This window comes from Patiria miniata, unplaced genomic scaffold, assembly GCF_015706575.1.
Source record: "Patiria miniata isolate m_02_andy unplaced genomic scaffold, ASM1570657v1 HiC_scaffold_28, whole genome shotgun sequence".
NCBI lineage: Eukaryota > Metazoa > Echinodermata > Asteroidea > Valvatida > Asterinidae > Patiria > Patiria miniata.
Genome location: NW_024037067.1, coordinates 7,937,296 through 7,959,122, shown reverse-complemented (window position 1 = coordinate 7,959,122; position 21,827 = coordinate 7,937,296). Strand labels below are relative to the sequence as shown.

At 40.1% G+C, this 21,827-nt stretch overlaps 2 protein-coding genes across 2 annotated transcripts in view; one reads left to right on the top strand and one right to left on the bottom strand.

Moving 5' to 3' along the window:
* LOC119734763 (ATPase family AAA domain-containing protein 5-like) overlaps positions 1-8,615 on the top strand; it is a 31,125-nt gene extending 22,510 nt beyond the window's left edge. Inside the window, 8 exon segments of the mRNA XM_038208314.1 lie at positions 310-479; positions 669-762; positions 2,069-2,133; positions 2,608-2,964; positions 4,141-4,781; positions 5,199-5,342; positions 7,269-7,362; positions 7,364-8,615. Coding sequence (XP_038064242.1) covers positions 310-479; positions 669-762; positions 2,069-2,133; positions 2,608-2,964; positions 4,141-4,781; positions 5,199-5,342; positions 7,269-7,362; positions 7,364-7,402 — 1,604 coding nt within the window. The 3' untranslated portion in view covers positions 7,403-8,615.
* Positions 8,616-10,252: 1,637 nt separating this feature from the next.
* Positions 10,253-20,763, bottom strand: LOC119734877. The gene is made up of 5 exons (XM_038208485.1): positions 20,745-20,763; positions 17,042-17,406; positions 16,591-16,741; positions 14,210-14,330; positions 10,253-13,180 (listed from the first exon to the last, which is right to left on the bottom strand). The coding sequence occupies exons 2-5, from the start codon at positions 17,304-17,306 to the stop codon at positions 12,920-12,922; spliced, it is 798 nt and encodes a 265-aa protein (XP_038064413.1). The 5' UTR covers positions 17,307-17,406; positions 20,745-20,763; the 3' UTR covers positions 10,253-12,919.
* Positions 20,764-21,827: the final 1,064 nt, after the last annotated feature.

Sequence of the window (21,827 nt, the reverse complement as noted above, 5' to 3'; positions counted from 1 at the left end):
GCTCAATGAGAGTGGTTACTCTGAACATCATTTAACACATAAAAAGGTTTCCGAACTGCTGACGAAAAGCTTCCAAATAGACTGTTACATGCCTGTACAATCTTGAATTGGTGTGAAGTACATGTTGCAAGGAATGAGAATTATAAAAAATTTAAAAAATGCATATGCACCAAAGAATCCAAACTTTTTTTTGGACTGTGTATTCAAACTTTACACATTTTCTAGTAAAGAAATGATCCCTCATAAAAATGTTGCATTCTAGATTGGTTCATTTTCTGTGATTGTGATTTCCACAATTTTTCTATTCAGCTCCAACCAAAAAGAGCCCCAAAAAATCTCAAGTCAAACAGTCCAAGTCTGCAGCCCAGACCCCCAAGGAGGCCCAGCCACTGCAAGCCGCTGCCGTCATCTCTGGTGGATGTCAGGAAGGTGCACCAGGACAGAGGCTAACGAGCACGTCACTCATTCTCTTTGAGGATGTAAGCCGAGCAAGTCTTTCATTTTTTTTGACCATGGAGCTAGAGTTGGCTATTAGCTAAACTTACCCCAAGAAAGTCAAAACAGTGAAGAACATACAAGTTTTATGTGTGGAGAGTGCCTTTCCACTGGACATTTTGTTTCAAACCTTGTTTACTTTGCTGTTTGTGTTTATTGTTGTCTTTATTCAGGTTGATGTTGTTTTTGAGGAAGACAAAGGTTTCTTGTCGGCCATTGCCACATTCCTGAAGACCACTAAGAGACCAATCATACTCACCACCTCAGGTCGGATATTAAATTTGTTATCAGATTGTAATTAATTGATTTATATTAGAATTGACTGTATTAGGTATGGTTTCCTAACCCTAGCCAGCAACTTCAGATATTTATATGTACTCTGCTCAGGTTCATTCTGATTTTTAGTGTGAGTTGATGGATATTTCTTCGCGTGCTTCGAGTAACAAGGTCGTAACTCGGTTCAGATTTCTCTCGTCTCGAATGACTCCTAACTTTTATGGCACCATGTAAATTTTTCATTGATATGAAACATGCATAATATAATGTGTTCTGCATGTTTCATATCAATGAAAAGTTTACATGGTGCTGCAAAAGTTTTAAATTGGAATTAATCCAGATGACGCGATGATATACTTTCAGAGCAATTTTGAGGTGAAAATTTGGATTAGAGTCTTACTTAAAGATATAGTCCATCATTTGTAATTTGTGCATTTTGTTTGTTTGAAGCAACAAACGTACTAAAAATCTGAAGAAGGGTGCTGAACAACTAACCTGACGAAGTTTCAGCTCAGCTTCAGCTGTATATTCCGAGAAAAATAGCATTCTAGGATCCGATTTCATATCAAAAGTTGCTGAATCATGTTTTGAAATGGGCCTGAATTCAGCGTCCGAGACACGTTCTCCGCTTAGCCGAATGCAGCTACGCGATGTCGCGCACTGATGGACAAATTATAGCAACCGCGCGCGCGTATGCGTAGTGCCAACGCTTGCACGCGCTTCGCAGAATAAAAAAAACCGAACTACTAACGGAAATTTCCTATGGTGCGTCTTAAGACGCACCGTTGGAAAGGCCTTCTTTCGTTGATTTCTTCAAAACGACAGCTTGCCAGAAGGAATAATTTCACAGGGAGTTTAGTTCCCTTACTATCTTTCAACCAAGCACGTTTTTCAACAATAATTACGTCAGTTACTTTTTGGATAGCTGCAAATGATGGACTATAGCTTTAAAATTCTTACTCATTTTGACTATTAACCATTATCTTCAAGCAAACTTGAATCCTCGATCCTGATTGGTCAATCCATGGTGATATTATAATCGCACGGTCCGTTGCGCACTCCGCGTATTTCGCTATTCCAAGATGCGAGCGTCATTTCTGCTTCATGCGCTAAACTGCTAAAAGGTTCAAGTAAAGCGTGCTAGTTTCTAGTTCCAACTTTACTGTGTATCAAGTTTGCTTGAAGATATATTTGTTATCGCGCTCGTGTAACACGAAAAATGTAGTGCCTCCGTGTTCCACTCGTGCTCGCGGGATAACTAATAATATAAACCACGTTTTTATTTTAATAATTACAGATGGTCGATTTCCTGAGATGTTTGAGGAGAGATATGAAATGGTGACATTCCGGAAACCACCTTCTGTAAGTTTGTTAACGATGATGCCAAAGCCAGGTTTGCATTGGACTCAATCGAAGAAATTTTTCCGCACCCTGTAAAATGTACCACTGTGGAGCTTAAAACTTACAATCGACAGTCCACACTTGGCAATTTGGAAAGTGTACTGGCTGTCTTCACTTGACTTAATTTGTTAAGTGGACACCAGTCTTGATAAGTTTTACCAGTCCAGTGCAAACATGGCTTTACCCAGGAGTATGAATGGATACCTGTGAGGGTAGAGGACCGACTGTGCGCTGATATCGGCTGCTGCGTGGTCTCATGGCCTGATGAATGGAGGAATAATTGTAAAGCACTTTGAGATCGTTGATACGATGGAAAGCGCTATTATAAGCATTACAATGTTGTTATTTTTGTATGTATTTTTTCCAGATGAATATTGAAAATGCCTCCTTAAGCCACATCTTTAATGCTTACCTTTGCTTCTTAATTCTTCTCAGTCACAACTAGCCACCCACCTTCAGCTGCTATGCCTGGCTGAGAACGTCAACGCATCCCACGCGGACCTCCACCATCTCGTCTCACTGCTTGACCGTGACGTCAGACGCTGCTGGCTGGCTGCACAGCTCTGGGTCAACTCGGGAGCAGATCAGAGATCAAAGGCAGAGGACTCGGACTCTGGTAAAGCTCAAACAGTGGACAAAAGCTCAAAGGTTCTTGGCGAGGAAGACACGGAGACTAACAAAGGCGATGGTTATGATAATGCGGTGACCAGGATGCATGGCAATTGTTTTGAAAGCACCATGGGATTGTGCAATCTGTCTGGTGGTGGGAGTGGAGTCTCCTCAATGTTAAAAGTAAGATTCAAACTTTTTGTTACTTGGTTGTTGTTTTTTTTCTCCCATTTAATTCACATACTTGTAACCAGCCGAAACAGCCCAGTGTTCTGTTGAATAACAGATACTTGTTCTCTTATTAGTATTTGATTTTTTTTCTAGTTAATATGTTTGATTTGATTTAGGGGCTTGAACCTGCGACCTCTGGAAGTTGCAGGTTCAAGCCAGTCAATTTCTTTGATCAACTTTAAAAGAATTTTAATGCACCTAGTAAGTTTTTTTTGGCTAGTGTGATTAAGCAGAGTTGTAGAGACTAGAGTCAGTGCTCCAGCAGTAGTGAGAATTGTAAGGATTTTTCCCGATTTCAGGATTTTTAAAGAATTCCTTTTGAAAACTGGAAAGTTGTTTTTACCTACATTTATAAAAGTTTTATAGAAGTAAAGAAATATTTATTTTTAGGGGTACCTTTAGGCGAATACAAACACAAAGACCCTATGATGCATTGGGGCATTCCGGCAACCCTCAAACCACTCTGCCGATTATTTGGTGGAATTTTCATTTTCACATAATTTTTGGTGGCTTGGATCACCGAAATGGTGGTCAAATTTCATTTTGTTACACATACACTGGATATTGTTGAGAAATGTAGTAAAGGAACATAACATTATGTGTTCATAAGATGGAATTTACGTCGGGGTGATGTAAATTCAATATTGGGTTTTGCCCTTCACCAACGTATTTTATAAACACTATACTCGGCGTTGCCCAAGAGTGATTGTGAGAAAAAAATCACTCAGGTGGGACTCGAACCCACGACCTCATGCTTACTAGTGCAGACGTCTTATCAATCGACCTCCGAGCTTGCAGGATCGGTTGGCTGGTTCGAATCTGATGTAGCAGCGGGTACTGCAATAAAACTATTCATAAGATGGAATTTGCGTCAGGGTGATGTAAATTCAATATTGGGTTGTTCCCTTCACCGACATATTTTATAAACACTGATGTTTTGAAGTGATTAAAAATCTGTCATCTGCACGTGTGCTTAACAAATGGCATATATATTCCGTGAAAACTAGTTAAGGAAAGTCTTTTGGCATTCATGTACAAGCATTAAGCTATTAAATTCCTGAAAGTTAAAATGCCTCAGTTCGCCATCGTTTAGGTAAATAACTTTGTATTTTTTTTTGTATTTATCAGATACACAGAAGTGATGGATCCTACCTTCACACAAGTTCTGCAATCACTGAAAGGTTCCAGAAAGAAAACAATGCATCTGTGTTCTTCAGAAACATTCACACATTGCTACCTCCATTCAGTTCAATGGATTCTTTCTGTGCAAAACAGGAAAATTCAACTGACCAATCACAAATGGACTCCAAACCTCCGGCGTCCAATGGCAGAACTGCTACATTGTTAACCCACAAATTGGTGTCTTCGCTGGCCACTTTTGCAGACGACATCTCGTTCTTGGATTCTCATACACTTTTCCCTCGGCATGATGGGAAGGGTCTTAGTGAAAATGGCTGGTGGGGGGCAGAGCTCAAATCTTCACTTTTACTGGATCCTGCTGAATCTGACGGTCCCAGTTGTGTGATGCTAGACACTGGTTCGTCCATCAGGGGTTTCCTGGAAGCTGCTAGTTTTAACCGTTGCCATAGAAACTATGAGAAGGCTGTCAACCAATTCAAGCACTTACATCGGTTGCCAAGAGACAATTGTCATAACAACATGCAAGAGGAAACACCACAAATGATTACAAAACCAGCTGAGATTCAGTCAAGATGTGACCAAGACAGAGAGAGTGTCCTGAAGCTGGATCAAGATGATTGCACAAAATGGTAAATTCATCCTGCCCTCCCGAGCATTTTGATTATAACTTTCGGTAGTTTAAATTGAATGAAAACAAGATTTGGCCAAGTTAGGGGACTCCATTGTCATGATTGTAGTTGAAAAGTTAAACCAAGTCGGATTTTGAAAATTGCTTCGATCATTATTAAAACAAAACAAAAATGTTCCTTGTGAGATGCCGGTGTTGCCTCATGATATTCTACCAGCTTTCAAAGAATATTAGAATCCAAAATACTACATTTCAGGCATGAGATTTTTCAGGCTGAAGTCTGAAATCAGACTTTTTGCAGTTGAGAGAAAGAAATCAGTATTGCAAGAAATGCATCTTTCAGACCTTTCATCCAATTTATAATTTTGATTTTGTTAAATTGACAATCTCAACCCTATTTGATCATTCCTTCTAACAGCCCAGATATCTACTCGACCATAGTGAACAAACTACCACTGTCCGTGCACTGTAATCACCAAGTGTTATCCATGGAGTATCTGCCGACATTAAGATGCATGTGTCGATCAGAGCAGATACGCGAAGAATTGAAGATCAAACGAAGGTAGGTATAAATTCAACAAGTGACAAGTGTGAAGAACAAGAATATTACAGTATGTAAAATGATAACCACTAGGCCTACTTTCTACCGTCCAACTGTAGACGTAATATCAAGTTGGCATACACTTTGAAATTTATAATTTCACTAGTTCACAATATCAGCGCATGTAAAGTCTATTCGATACATGTGTTTGGTGAGTCTATGCATGTAACATGCAAAAATACCTGTAACATGCAAAAATGCCTGTAACATGCAAAAATGCCTGTAACATGCAAAAATGCATGTAACATACATAGAGATGCCATGGATCTAGTGTTGGCACCCATGATGCAGCATGGAGGTGTGCTACGTATTACGGTTATGCAGCCGATTTCACGAACTATGACGCAATGGCGCAACTCCGCTTGCGCCACAATTGCGCGTAGCTTGTTCAATCATAAAATGACCTAAAAGGTGGCGTAAGTTGTGGAGTAGCCACTGAAAATTACCTATTTCACCAGCAAATTGTGATCGTTGTGGAGCCTGTTATGGAGTACCGAAGTGAATACATCACGCGCACAAAATGTGTGTGAAAGACATTAGCGCGTGATTCAGCCCGAGAACCAACACGTGCGCGTACTCCATTTTGCACTACACTTTCTGGTTCTAAATGACGTCACACTTTGGTACTCCATTGCACAACTTAGCAAGGCTGATGTAAGACTCTCACAGCTTTGTGTTTGAAGGGAAAAAAATGCTATTTCACTCGCGAAAGGGTTTTTAGAGTTGCCGCACAAAAGTGGCAAACTGTTTCGTGAAATCGGCTGCTGGAGTTAATTCACCATTAAGAGCTTGAAAAAGCACACCTTTAATATCAAGACCTAGGCTATGCACGTACTGTTTGTGCTTTAAAAAAAAATCAGAAATGTTGTTTAGAGCCTCACACAGCTTTTAATGATAACACAAACTTTATTCAAAGTGAAAAAGAAAGAAACATAATCACATGTCTTGCCATCACGTTGATAAAATTGGCCCTAATCGTCCATGTTCTAGTGCCAGGGCAGGATAGATCAGTCTCATGTGCCTTTGGGTAACCACAAGGAAAATATTATTTGCTTTTTTGAAGATTTCAGTATTTAACTAGAAATGTAAAGAAGTGCCTACACCCAGAATTGTATCATTAATTGTTTATATTTCTTAAGCCCGGTTCATACTCGGCGCGAAAGCGAACGCGAATTTGTGACGTCGTGGGGAGTATTCGCGCTGCGAATTCATAAAAGTTGAACACATTTCAACTCTGGCAAATTTCGCAGCGAATGTTTCAAGGGAATATACATCATTTGCTTTTGCTGTAATTTTCAGAAATGGATGGAATTAGGGGGTAGGAAATATATAGCAAATATAGTTACACTGACTTTTTTGAGGTTTTGGGTTCGAAAATGCTATAAAAACCAAGAAAAACAATCATTTTCCTGTAGTCTGGTTCCCTGACTCCATTTAAGAAGAAACAGAGCAGTTTACATATATTGGGGAATTGTAAGGTCAGGGAACCAGTCTAGCTGGCTTGTACCCGTTCATAGGTGTGTAATCGATTGCAAACAAGTGCGATGGTCAACTGGGGCCAGTATTTGAAAATAAGCCAGTTAAATTGAAACAAAAATACCACTTTTCTTGAAAATGACAGTATACCAGGTGCCATGATTTTACAGGATGCTTTACACTGTCATTCAGCAAGGTATTTCAAAATGATTTGGTAGTTTTATTTGTTGATGTTTGCAAATGTTGTATTTTCCCTTTCATGACGTCTAATTCGCTACGTATTCGCATGAAGTATGAACCGGGCTTTACACAGCACTGCTAGGGTGAGTTTTCAAAATCTTTGAAAATATTTTTAATCACCCTTATTATCATGGAATAATTCCTCTCTCATGTTTGTCTTCTCACTGTTAGATTTCTACACTACCTCGACTCCATCTCTCTGAATCTCAAGAAGACTGACCAGATCACCATGTGCTCAATCATGGAGGCGAAGCAGCCAGCCAACACAAGATGATAAGCCAAAGGAAAACGTGGACGGACTGTAGAAAGTATGATCGCAATATCAAAGCAGCCTTCTTAAAATTCTTAAGAGTTTGCAACGTGAATACTTACAATGTACCATGGCATCAGAAATTCGCACCCATGTTCACTTTTACGCCGAATGTGAAACTGCTTTAATGTGAACAACGGTTGTGACAACTTTCTTAAATTCCCCTGAGAATTATACATGTATGCTAGGTGAAATCTTGTTGTCTGTAAACCTTTGGTACCAATTCATCATGAAGGACACAAAAATCCAAGTAGAGTTTTGTGAAGAGATGCGAGAAAACGCATCCTAAATCAACAGTGCTGTCGCAAGTGCATGTTTTAGGCAATTTGTATTAGAGAACACTTGAATCAAACAATATATTGGGTTTTTCAAAATCAATACTTTGGGGAATCTGCTTTTTTGGGAATACCGATCTGTTTTGTAGTGAGGTTTTTTGTGTAAATATTTGACTTTTTCATATTAAAACATTGTATTGTTAATTGGAGAATCATTGTTTGCAAACCAAATCATTCATATTGAAATTCAAACAATAAAAATGTTATATTTTTAACAAAGTTTTTATGACCATGTTTGATATAAATTAATAAAACTAAACATTCATCTGAAAGCAGCTATCTTGATTGTTGATGTTATCAATAATGCATTTTCAAATTGTTTATGAAAAATGGTTAAACATATTAATAGGTCATTGGGGAGCAGCTTTGCATTAATTTTTTTACCCTAATGTTTGTGGCTACATTTTTGTATTTATTAACACCCAGAAATGAATGAATTGATTCAAACTACAAACTTGTCCTTACTACATGTTGGCTGCTAAAAATGTGACTTCACTCATGGTCAACTCAACACATGCTGACCAGCGTGGCCCAAAAATGTCAAAGATTTTTAACTATGAAGGGCATTATAATAAGGGATTAAATGTGTGCTGGGGAGGTTTTAATCACTCTGTTTAAGACCGCTTGGAGTCTGGGTGCTGATAATGGATGACTTCGGGTTTATTGAAATCGTGTTACAATAAACAAAAGCATTATGGAAATAGGAGTAAGAGCTCGACCAAGCTTGCTTTTTATAAAAAATACAATAATGTTTTCAATAAACTCAAGCGTATGGCCAAAACTTTGTATTATCAAAATAAGCTTAATGATTTAAAAGGCAATGCTAGAGAAACTTGGCGAATTCTTAACTCAATGATTAAACTTAGTCCTAAACACTCTTCTGGGAATTAGAGTAGTATTATTTTGAATAACAGCTTGATTACCGACCCTAAGGACATAGCATTTTTGTTCTATAGGTGAAACAACATGTCGGGCTGTTCCTTGGGCTACATGTATGAATGGAAATAAAACAAACAAACAATTACCCCAGCCGAAGGCGAAGGTATTTATCAGCACCCAGACTCCAAGCAGTCTTAAACAGAGTGCTTAATACCGACCAAGCACATATTTATTCCCATTAATAAATACCTTTTCGGTAAAAAAATATCCAAACTTTTTGGTCAAATAAAACCAATTTTGTTCAACAAGTTCACTTCATGTTTTTTTAAACACCCCGCTAGCTAAATAATGGGAGTGTCCAGCTGGCGGGTAAGATGTAAACAACTCCTTTTATGGAGATTGGCGAGCGCGTCGCGCGTACTGCGCGATGTGGCGCAGAGTGTACCTGGGGCATTGCGTTGTGAATTTAGGGCTATAAAATTCTGACTCACTGGCAGTATTGCGCATGCCTATGCGAGGATTGTGAATGTTCAACCAATAAAATGGTAAGAGGCACTGGATTTTTAGGAGTCCAAAATTCATGTGACACTGGGAAAGTGTTTAAGACCAGCTAGCCGTGTCTTTATCATCCGTTTAAGACCGGCCACGTGACGGGCTCTCGACCAATAGGAATAGGTAAACTGTCTTAGGTAGTTATGAATGCAAGTTTCGTAATTGGTTTGACTCGAGTCTGGGAAGCAAAAAAATACATGTACATGTCACTACAATTGTCAATCTCACCCAAAGTGGTCATCTGCTGCAAAGCACTAAATCATTTTCAGGTATCGAGCATGAAAGTTTGTTTCCTTTCCCATTATTATATCAAGTAAATAAAAGATACTATTTTGGGACTGAGTTACAGAGCTCGTATCAGGAGCTTGCGACACCAGTCGTACCCTCTATCTCTGTTCATATGGGGGCGGTGCCTGCGGATTTCCACAGCTTCGCGGATATTGCGTTTTCAGGTACTTATAAAAACTTTGACTTTAGGTTGTCAAATTGCTGTCAGTGAGCATGAATGTTAATCGTTTATGGCGTGGGTTGCAGGGAATGCTCAGGACTTGGCCAGGAAGTGAACCTGAATTGGGGAGATAGTGAAGTCATACAGTCTGCAACGTTCCAAAAATGAAGAGTTTGCCTCGCCTTCAATTCAATATGGCCGACTCGTAAATAAAGTCTATTGCAGTATTTCAAGTAAGACTTAATTTACTGCAAGATAACTGGAGCCCAGAAGAACCACATTTTAAATTTGTTTTTCTTGGGGGGGGGGGGGGGGGGGGTATAGCCTAAATTGGTAAAGTGATGTCCCATAAAACCAGATAGCTCCTGCTTTATTTGATAACTACATGTAAAAGGGTAATGTCAAGTCACTGCAATAGTTATGGTGCTTTGCAATAGTTATGGTGCTTTCCTCTTAATAAGTTTTATTTATAACACACTCCCATGCTACAAATGAAAGTCCAATCGTGAAAATCTCCAAAGGAAGGTTCCAATTTTTAAATGATTCCATTCCAACTGATGGCGATTGGTAAATTTGGAGCGAGAAGACGGTGACTTGAGTAAAGACTACCATCATACTTTACAAAGCCTGGTTATGATTCATAATCTCGTATTTATTCAAACATCTTTTGTAAAACAGAAAATAAACATGAGATAGTGCTAAGTATATATTTCAAGTCTAAACGCGCAACTGCCGTAAAATGTGTTTTGGAAAGTCATGTGCATCAAATTTTTAAACACACATGGTAAAAAACACACTGACTCAAACATTGTTCAAAAATAGATATTCAAGTATGTACATCATTTGACATAAGCACAAAATACAGTTTAAATAATCTTAATTACATCTGTACTTGAATTCAGTGATTTTTCATTAATATTATTCATGGAATGTGAGAAGCATTTACATTAATTTTTCAGTAACAGAAAACGTGATTTTCTCAATTACTTTTACACATTCAATTTAGTTGGCAGTCTATATTTCTATTAGTAACCCCGAATGTTATATCATTTAGAAAGCCTTTGTTCTGCAGAATGCAGAAATAATATCTCAATTCTTAAAAAACAAATGAAATAATTTCATCAGCTTTATCACCAGCATCATTGCTACCCACATATACTCACGACTACCACCAAAATCACCAATTATCATCACTTTTTGGATTTCAAAATGACACAAAATGAATATTTTTGCATATCAACTGTCACAATGGAAGACTATAGACTGGCATATGGAACTATTCACTAGGCACACTGGGTTTTAAAACAAATCTGAATTCTACTAGTACAAAGTGCCAATGATCACTAAACTATTATTTTGCATATGAATGCTAGATGTACATGTATGTTTTTGAGCAGATTGAGCTACTAATTATAATGCATTTGCATTTAAATAATAGCCCTGAGTTGTAATGACATATACTGTATGTTTACATACGTGCAATCTAATGGTTTGCACTTTAAACAGGCATGCAACTGGGAATTAAGAGGTGAAAAATGAGGAAACTCAAAGACTGTACAGTATTTTTCAATTTCTAATGGCATTCATGACAACTAAAAAACGAGGCCAAATTAGCGGATCCAAGGAAAAGTTGCATGCCTGTTTAAACACACTATTTCATTACTGTCACCAATGAACAACTTTTCCTGGCAAATCACACAAAAAAGAAAGATCACAAAAATTGTAAACCTACAAACCTCGAACTTACTGGAAAAAAATGTAGAAGGCTGCTACAAAGTTTGTATGAAATAAATGGTTGCTATTTCTAATACATGTACCATACAAGTTAATTTAAAGCAAGGTTAATATTGGTTTATCACTACACACCTCATACTTGGAGTGAATGCGAAAGGCAAATTTGTGACGTCATGTCAAGATTTTGAGATGTGAATTCTCAAGAGTTGAACGCATTTTAACTCGGGCAAATTTTGCTGTAAATGTTGTATGCGGTCAAATTTGCGTCGTATTAACATTCGCATCAAATATGATCTGGCATTTACACATTATACAAAAAAATATCTTTAGAATTGATTTAACAGAATTTAAGTTTATGTTTGCAAACTATTGCACACAATTTTATTTTCATTATAATTTAAAAACCGGGAAAATTATTGTTTGTACATGCACCTCAAAGATCAATATCGCATAAATGACCAAAGCCAGAAATAAGTGAGCTGCTACTGCTAATTCTTTGAAAGTAAATAGTCGAACAGATTCAAATATATCAAAAAGGCTAATTTCAGTTTGGTTAGGGAGTTTTATACTTGAAAAAATCTGTGATTTTTTAGTGCCCAACTATGAGGTTAGTGCATCATGGAGAAAGTCAATATCCATTGTATTTGACCATTTGTAGTCTTCGTGAAACTACGTTCAACAAAGCTCCATTTCTTTTCAACTTTTGTTGGACAAGTGTGATTTAGGTAAGAATTTCACCTATGAATCAGGGTCAGTATTTGCAATGCTTCCTGTCTGTGTGATACTGTGGGTAAAACTGCTGAACAATTATGCAGAAGTCAACTGCGAAATAAAAAAGGGGTCTCGGCAAGGCAATTTGCTTAGTGGTGCACTGCATACACCAATCCCAGTTGCCCACTTTTTGTGATTACTGGACTGGCTTTCCACAATTACTGGACGCTCCAAATTAAAGCCCGCTTTGTAGTTCTCCCAATGCACTCCCCTTTAGTGACGTGTTCAGAGATACAGAGCGCATGTGTGATGGGTGCTCAGGTATGGAGGCGTCCCAGTAATGGCTACCAGAACTGTCACTGTGACTTCAAAATCGGATTCGTGTATTGTGAATCCCTTCAAATTTAGGTTCCCTGGACCGTTTTACAGTACTGGCAATGATGAAATGGGCATGAAAAGGTTAAGTCCTGTACAGGCTAATGGTCTCGACTTTTCCAGGGAATTCCCCTAGCCTGACACTTCTGTGGCAATAACCCACAACTCAAGCACCAACCAAAATTTGTTGTCCCAAAAAAAATATGATTTTATTCATCACTTTGGAGTTTCATCACAAGTTAATTCTCTCCGGGGATGATATTGTGACTGAGATAACAAAAAGGTCGGAAATTGGTCAATGTTGATGCAAGGGCATGTGGTGTGGTGTGGTGTGGTGATACGTGGTCAAAAATAAAGCAAGCTGCTAATGTAGCATTCGAGGTACATTGGCATTGGTTTCAAACCTGAATACATGTTTTGCCACACAAAATAAGGTCGGAATTCTACCAAAAATCAGAAGAATCTCATCCCAGTACTATTAATACTTGATCCAGTAATGGAACAGCAGAATCGATGAAATGGTAATCACACCCAGTATCCCCCACACCAAGTTATTCGGGGGTGGGGGCTCGGTGGGTCTCATTGCCTGATTAATAGCAGCATTCAGTTTCTGGATGGTTACGGTGATCGCTTGGCCAACGTTTCCTGTGTCCAGGCTTGGCTGGGCAGCAGCATAGATAGATGACAGGGACTGACTGGGGAGAAGGCTGTCGAAAGCATCACCAAGGGAGATGTAGATCTACATTTGCAGAAAAAAAAATGAATTATTCATAAAATGAATATCTGCAACAGCTTATCCGTTCCTAAAAATCCAGTCACTTGGGTGCATATTACAATTGAACAAATGTTTAAAGCTGGTATCGCAACCCCACGCTCCACGCCACAGGCTGAGAAAATGCTACTACAACTGAGAAATGCTGGTAGAGTAACTAGTGCTCGAGTAAACTGAATGCCTCCTTACCATGGATATGGCCCAACATGGATAGCAAAAATGGTTAAACAAATCTTTGGATGTTTGTCAACTCTTAAAACTGGTTAGGGCCTGGTTGCGGATAATAGCCCTCACTTTGGCTCCAGCCATTTTAGCGATGGAAAGAAGGGAAAAACAATTAGGCCATAATGTACATGACCACATGTGGTGGTACATGTATGTGTACCGTACCTAGCAGTTTAATAGGACCCCATGCATGTCCTGTAGAGCACACTGTGAGGGAGAGCCAGTGAACCATTTGCATACTACTAATCTGTGCAGGTGCACACGTGCACCAATGCACCAACAGCATGTTAATGAGTGCATAGGACACATTACTGGTTTTTGTACGGGAATAGCATGTATAAATGTGCACCATTAATTACCCATGCCATCAATTTTAAAGTAGGCACAATGCATTAATAGTACAGCTTGCTGTAGTAACAGTGTGCTAACTTGCAAATTCCATAATTAAACATTTTGTCTTATGAAAATCAATGTTCAGATTAAATTGCTCATATGTGCCAAATTTCATTCCATTTTGTCGCTTCACGCCCGAGGTACGAGGGTTTCTCCCCCCCCCCCCCCCCCCCCCCCCCCCCCCCCCAGCTGTGAAGTGGTCCCAAAAACCTCGACCCTCTTAGGGTCAAGGGTGCTAGTCAGAGGCCATCATTTGTTGTGATGGATACACATGGTCTCGTCATCTCAACTATCCACACCCAGTACCCCGTTTGACCCTTCCCATTAAAATGCAGTGCACCTACAATATTATAAACTGCATTTTTTGCAGCATGTTACCTTTGAGCAGTTGTACATGTAATGCGTGAAGATGAGGGCGCTGTCGTCACAGGTACGGTCGCTGAACCAGTCTTGCCTGACTGCATCACCAAATCGCTCCAGATGATAGGTCCGATTAGCTCTGAAAGGCAAGCAAACAAAACACACTCCATATTCTAAATCTAAACCCACACTGACCACACAAGTTAAATCTTTGAGTAAGGCCAAAAAAAAATATTCGGTCTCTGGTCAGACCAAAGTTCCGGAATTGACGTGGGGACGCGGCTTCTTTTTTTTTTTCTTCAAGCTTGGATTGTACAGACAAGGTGGGGTACTATTTTGCTTTTTTGGTGTCCTCATGAACATTGGTGTCCTCCATAATTTGCCTTGGTGCTCTCGATCATTTGCCTTGGTGCAATTTCCCATCGCTGTTGGAGCTATCGCGGAACATTTTGGAAAAAAAAAAAATTGACGCGCATGATTAAAATCGACGCGCGCGCTGACCAGAGACCGACTTTTGGCCTAAGGAATAAATTGCTTTGACCCTCCTATGCAAACATACCGTACATTCTGCGCCAAGTTGTCCAAGTTGCTGTCAAAAGCAAACAAGTGACTGTTTTTAACAGTTAAGAGCTCCCAGCCTACATAAAGCAGGATTAACTGGCTGTGACTGTTTAACTTGATGCAGCTATGCTTTGACTGTAGGTGATTGAGAAGCCAGCTGTGTCTACTTCCTGCATGCTTTTGTCTGTTGACTGAATTTGACTTGCCACAATGCTTGCATGAAATATGATCTGACTGTTGGTGTCTAGCCTGTGTAAAAGGCATGGCTCTAGGATTTATTATTTTTTTACTGTTTGTGACTCTTCAAACAGCAGGCGGGTTTATATGTGTACATACAGATGGAATTAAAACTACATGCCACGACACATGGGCTGACATACATGTATCATCAGCTCATTGTCTCATGTTGTCACCACATGCAACCTGGACAACTTCAACCCATCCATCCCTATCTAAGCCATCGTATCTCACCCAATTGAACCAATGTAACCCATCTCAACCCGCACACCAATCTAAACCCAAACAACCAACCATATGCCTAATCCTACATGTATTATAATGCTGCCTTACCCAACCCATTAACCAAGCCCACCCTAAACGAACCCAGTCCATCCCAACGCATCCCAACTCATCCCAGCCCATTATTTTAGCCCATGCTCGTTTTCCAACCATAAACCAGGAACAGGTAATGACTTGAAAGCGAGAAAATGCTCACACTGCTGTGTTTCAAATGAGGCATGTGCAGCAGAAAGAAGACTGCCGTTTCACTGACCATCCATGGTGCGGTATGATAGTAAAATCTGTCCATTTGAGATAAACTTTTTGCGATAGTAAGAAACTAGGGTCAATTCTAAGGTACTTTGTGTACATGTAGATGACACTCTGTTCCATCCTGTCAAACTTTGTTTTCCCCAGGGATGTAGTCGAGTCCGTCACAAGTCCAGTCACAAATACGGTGGATAAACAATAAGAAAGGAATGCCTTTGTCAAAGCTCATTTGAAAAGCTTGTGAGTTGAATTGGGACTGGAGGAATTGTGATGGACACGGAAGGACTTGTGATGAACTAGACTTCTTCTCTGATTTTCACCAAACACTAACCCCTTCTGCCAACACAAGAACATTCTAGCACATTACTCATCCCACTTTTCATGTTCTTAAAAAGACCATGGCACTAACCAATTATCTTTTATTGCCGTATACAAAATTTACAAAAATATCATTCAGTATTTGTCAAGACGACAACAAATATTGTCTGCTTTACCTCAGCCATTCAGCCATCTTAAATTCATAACAAACCAGCCCCAAACTTTGGTTCTCTTTAGGTTTGAACAATGGGGAGTCAAGTTGGCGTAGCGGTTCTTTCCCCGCCTTCCACCACTGTGACCCGAGTTCGAATCGCGCCAGGGCCAACATGTGGATTGGGTATTCAGTCCCTACCTGATTCCATGAATTTTCCCCACAATATTCTTCTTAGATTTTCCTTCAACCTCTAAAACTGTAATTTCTTCTCATTGTCTACTCTCTACAGGTTTCTTCAGGCTTGTGAGCTACAGTGCCTAGGGCGCTTTTGCGGAATCCTTGGTTTCATTACCAGAAATAACAGTAATAATAATAATAACATCATTCAGACTCAACCAGTCTTGAAAATGCTCAACCAACGACCAAAGCCCAAAGAGGTTTCTGGTTAGGGTTGCGAAAACACGCCCCAGTTCAACCCAACCCATTCCCATTCAGCTTTCCCAAACCAAATCCCAGCTACATGTACATGTATCCTTGCCAACCCAAATAAACCCACTTTACAAAGCCTAACTACTTCAGTTTGTAATATTCTACTCACACAGATAAATCTTCTTCCAGACTTGTCACCACAGCCACACCCATTACATATCCCTCATCATCAGCAAGCTCAAGTGTTGTGTTACCGCTGCAGTTGCAAACACATGAGGCATTGGCATTGATGCTAACCAGGAGAGAATCAATGCTGTCAGCTGTGCAAATGATAAGGAAACAAAGGACATGAAGGACAATTTCAGTAACTTAAAGTTCATCACAAAATTCGCCAGAAAACGTCCTGGTCGTCGAAGTACACCGCTCTTTAAACTTGGGAGTCAAGATAAAATGGATTGTGAAAATGCAGAAGGGCACACGAATCAAGCTTGTTTCCAATTAAGTTCTCCATGACTACGCCTGACTTACCCTGACCTGCCGTGTATGACCCAAACCTACATTACTACTGTGCAACACTTTGTTCTTTTTGGTAGGGAGGGAGGGGGGGGGGTTTCCCTTACCCTGTTCCTTTGGAAGCACACCATCCACATCACAAAACCAAGATTTCTCTGTGCCCGGTCGTCGGCATTGCTCTGGGTACTGCCAGGGGTTTGGGAACTTATCCCCCACCCTTTCTGTCACCCCTTTCGTCATTGCTTCTACCACTCCTTCTGTCACCCCTTCTGTCACATTGTCTGCCTGCTCTGCAGCACAGTTCACAAGCAGATAACTAAAACACAGGCTAAGGAGGACGCACACCACAGAAAATCTCTTGGAAGCTGACATTTTACAAGGCCTTCTGGTGGAGGAATTTGGCGTAGCTCAGTAAACAGCTGGTTTCTCATGCATCAGAACTGAAGACAATATTGCTCCTCATTTGTAAAACCTGTAGATTTGGAAATTGATATTATACTGATCAATAACATTTCTAACGAGAAGAGTTGATGAAAACGTCCGAAAAACATTTGCCTACATTTGCATTAGTGACATAAGCCAATGATTCAATAATCCTAAAATATCTCTACAAATGAATTTATTCACAAAACAGGTTTTATTGCATTTCATTTGGGACTAAGAAACTTCAAATTTTGTAAAATAATTTCACCACTTTCGCTTTTTAAAATGCTACTGATAAATAAACCCAAAATTAAAAGATAACTAGACCTCTGAAAATAATGAATTCCACGGGTTTTTTTGCTATTAAGCAGTTGTACTTGTTTGTAGACGTGATTGTGTGATTATAAAGAGACAAAGTAATTCCATTTGAACTTAATGTGGTTTTCTGCTCCCCTAGCGACAGGACCTTCCACGCACAGGGCATATGGCCATTAGTGGCTGATATACATGTACGTAGGAAGTCCAGTATGTCAGCCACATGTATGGGGCTATACAATATACCAGCACTAAATCTAGGGATGTCACTAGATATACATGTATATATATCTAGTAGTGACTTCACTAGATATATAGCCCTAGTCTATGGCCCGCACTGGAATAGACTCTGCACGCAGGGCCATACATGTACGTACATTGCTTCCCAAAGTTGAGGATTTGAACATAAAAAAATATAAAAAATTATACTCAGAATGTGGGTTCACTTACCCATACCCCTCAATATTCCCCCAAAATTAAGACTTCCCCGTGCTTCCTTTTGGTGAAATTTGTTTCTTATAAAAAATTACTTTATCAACCAAAGAGGAAGTTCATGACAGGTAGCTAGCCGAGTATAAGTAGTCTGGTTCTGCTCCGACCACAACATTTTCCTTTCTACCCTAACACCCTAGTACATGTAGTTCCTCAGGACTATCCTGCTAAATCTAAAAGAGTTTAACTCCAACCGGAGTTTCCTGCTCAATCCACTGTGCCTTATTTGGAGTTGTCTGCTGAATCCAACGGAGTCCAACATGGGGTTATAATGCGGTTCAGTTGCCTGCTGAATCCAACATTTTGCATCAGGAATGTACACAAGGGGTTTACTGCTCAATCCAACTGGATCCATCGGGTATATGCTATATGATATAGTTGGATCCTGTTGGATTCAGCACGGTTAGATACACACCTAAAGGGCACTGCGCCTGGTTATGGCCGTATCATATCCGGAAAAAAAAACATCGCATGCGGGATCAGAACAGCCAGCCAATCACAGTGCGTGCATCTTGATTATTTATGCTGAATCAAGACGCGCAGCCCTGTGATTGGCTGGCTGTTTATATGATCCCTTATGCAATGTTTTGCCGCCGCTGCAGTATATCATGTGCGCACGTATATTGTACGGCTAGCTGGCTGACGGTACACACATGATTATGAGGGCGCACTATACAGAAAGGATTAGCGCGAGGTCATTTTTACATTGTTCAATTGGACCGAGCTTGCAATTGAGTTACACACAAACTGATGCCAAGAATCATCCACATTTGGCTGGAAATTACGCAAAAGCTGGACAACTGTATGACATCAGCAGCAAGTTCTGAATTTGTTATTAACCCTCCCCCCCCCCCAACTTTTTCCGCGATAGCCTTAAACAAAACAATTTTAAATTTTAAAAATTTTTCGGCGCTACGCGCCGTGAAAACTGAACTTTCCCATATACGTCGTGTACACAGAGCACAATTACCATATGAATAATTAATTAGTCATAATTCCAAAACCCTTTTTGACCTACAGTCATGAAATTTCTTGGGTACGTTCATGATGAGTAGCTCAATGCATGTACTGAGTTTCAAAAAATTTCGTCAGTCGATGGCCGAGATCTTGGGGGGGGGTTGAAATCTATGCCATACCGTGCCACGCCGTGCAGTTGGCAAGTGTGACTGTAGTCCGAGTAACTTGGACCCAACTTATCGCCTTTTTTAACAGTCGAACATGGTCTGGTATGTTAAAAAAGGCAATAAGTTGGGTCCAAGTTACTCGGACTAGTGTGACTGGTGGTTCGTTGTGTGTGCATACCGATACTTCTAGGGGTATGCATGGTAATCGACAGCGCATTGCATTTTGTCACATTTTCGAATTCATTTTTGTACCTGCCAAATGCCTGCTAGTCCAAATTAATAACTTCCTCCAGCCCTAAATGACAACCCAATTTAGGGCTGAGTAGCCCCACTAATGTGGCCGCGGTGTGCTGCGCTGAACCTCTGGCCACACACCAGGTTATCGCACACTACTGAGGAGGTTCTCAAAAAATTACGCAAATTTTCTTAAGTTACATATCATGGTTGTATTCTATGATGTCTCAGCTCTTCACTTCTGGGATGCTTAGGTGTAATAATATCCAATTTTTCGAGAAATTTTTGAATCTTATATGCACGCGAAATCGCCCATATGCACGCGAAAATCATCTGTTGATGGCAGCCATTTTGAATGTATGAAGCAATGACCCCAAAGCTGTGACGTCGCGCTTATGCGAATTGATCTTGTCGCTCAGGCCAGGCACGCAAGTTGCGATGCGACGGCTGTTTCTTGTACAATTGATTCGCCCATACTGTATGGCTGCGCGCTATAATACTATCGGTTGAGAGATTGTACAACTACAAGAAACAGCCGTCGCATCGCAACTCGCGCCCCTGTTGAGCGACAAGATCGATTTGCATAAGCACGACGTCACAGCTTTGGGGTCATCGCTTCGTACATTCAAAATGGCTGCCATCAACAGACGAATTTCGTGTGCATGTGGGCTCCAGAAAGATTCAAAAATTTCTCGGAAAATTTGATATTATTACACCTAAGCATCCCAGAAGTGAAGAGCTGAGACATAATGTATGGGTCGCCTAGCGCGACTCCTAGGCGTACCGCGAACTTACACAGCACTCTTCATCAGGAAACAGTCATCGGCGCGGCGCAGGGGAATCTGCCGTGCATTCAGTGCATTGTGCGCAAGCGCGCCGTCACGACCTTTGCATGAGGTCGAGGTCAGACACCATTACCCAATTGGGAACGCGTACACACAGCGTATCATGCTGCTGGAGTTACCCAGCCCTGAGTTTTATCATTGGGTGTTACCCAGCCCCGAGTTTTATCATTGGGTTGTCAATTAATAGAGTAGGGCCAGATGACTGCCTGCAAATTATGCAATTGTCAATTTTTTTATAACTTTTAACTCTCCTGTTACGAAATTTTTTGCCCCAGTATTTCACATGTATTATCTTGACATGGCTAGGTACCTATAGGGTGGGTTCAAATCCCTGGAAAGTCATACCGAATGTTGAATTTTACGAGAATATTGCTTACCAAGAAATCTCCACTCCGTCGGCCCGGCTGTCTCATCGTTGGCTGTCGACTGAGGGCGCTATAGGATTTTTGATCTATGGCCGTGTCCGAAACGGGCTTCCAGAGCTACGGCTACGTCTATTGTCAGCGCGTCCCCGCGTATTTTCAATGGGCGCAGACCTAGACCTAGCTCTAGACAGCTGATTCGGATGCAGCCTATCTCTAGTTTTCTGAGCTGATGCAGGTACTTGTTAGCCCTGTCGAGCGCAATTTGAGTGCACCGCGCAAGTTTAAACTTGGGACGTTAAGCCGTAGGTCCCGTGTGTTGTATAAATGCACGTAAAAGAACCCAGTAAACACTTATCGCTAAGAGAAGGGGTTTGCCCCGGTGTTTCTGGCCTCCTGTATAAACTCCCACGTGGAGTATTCAGGAGAAGAACCAACCAAGAACCAAGAACCCAGACTGTGTAGAGGTTCAGAGATAAGGGGTGGTAAATGCGAACAATTCATGCACTTTGCATCATCATGTGTATTATTGTTTATGGCTCATTAGGATTTTGTCTAATAAACAACATGTTGAATTAATTAATTAAATTAATAAATTAAATTAGTTAAAGGGAATATACATCATTTGCTTTTGCTGTAATTTTCAGAAATGGATGGAATTGGGGGGTTGGAAATATATAGCACATATAGTTGCACTGACTTTTTTGAGGTTTTGGGTTCGAAAATGCTATAAAAACCAAGAAAAACAATCATTTTCCTGTAGTCTGGTTCCTTGATTCCATATAAGAGGAAACAGAGCAGTTTACATACATTGGGGAATTGTAAGGTCAGGGAACCAGTCTAGCTGGCTTGTACCCGTTCATAGGTGTGTAATCGATTGCAAACAAGTGCGATGGTCAATTTGGGCCAGTATTTGAAAAAAAGCCAGTTTTTTCCAACACTGGTCGGCCGACCAGTATTTTTAAAAACAAAATGAATTATTGTACCGTCTCCAATTAATTAATTTTTAGATTAATTAAATGAGTATTTTTTTAACAATAAGTACTTTTTTAATTGTACAGTACATGTAATAAAATTTAAAGCATTTAAAAAATAATG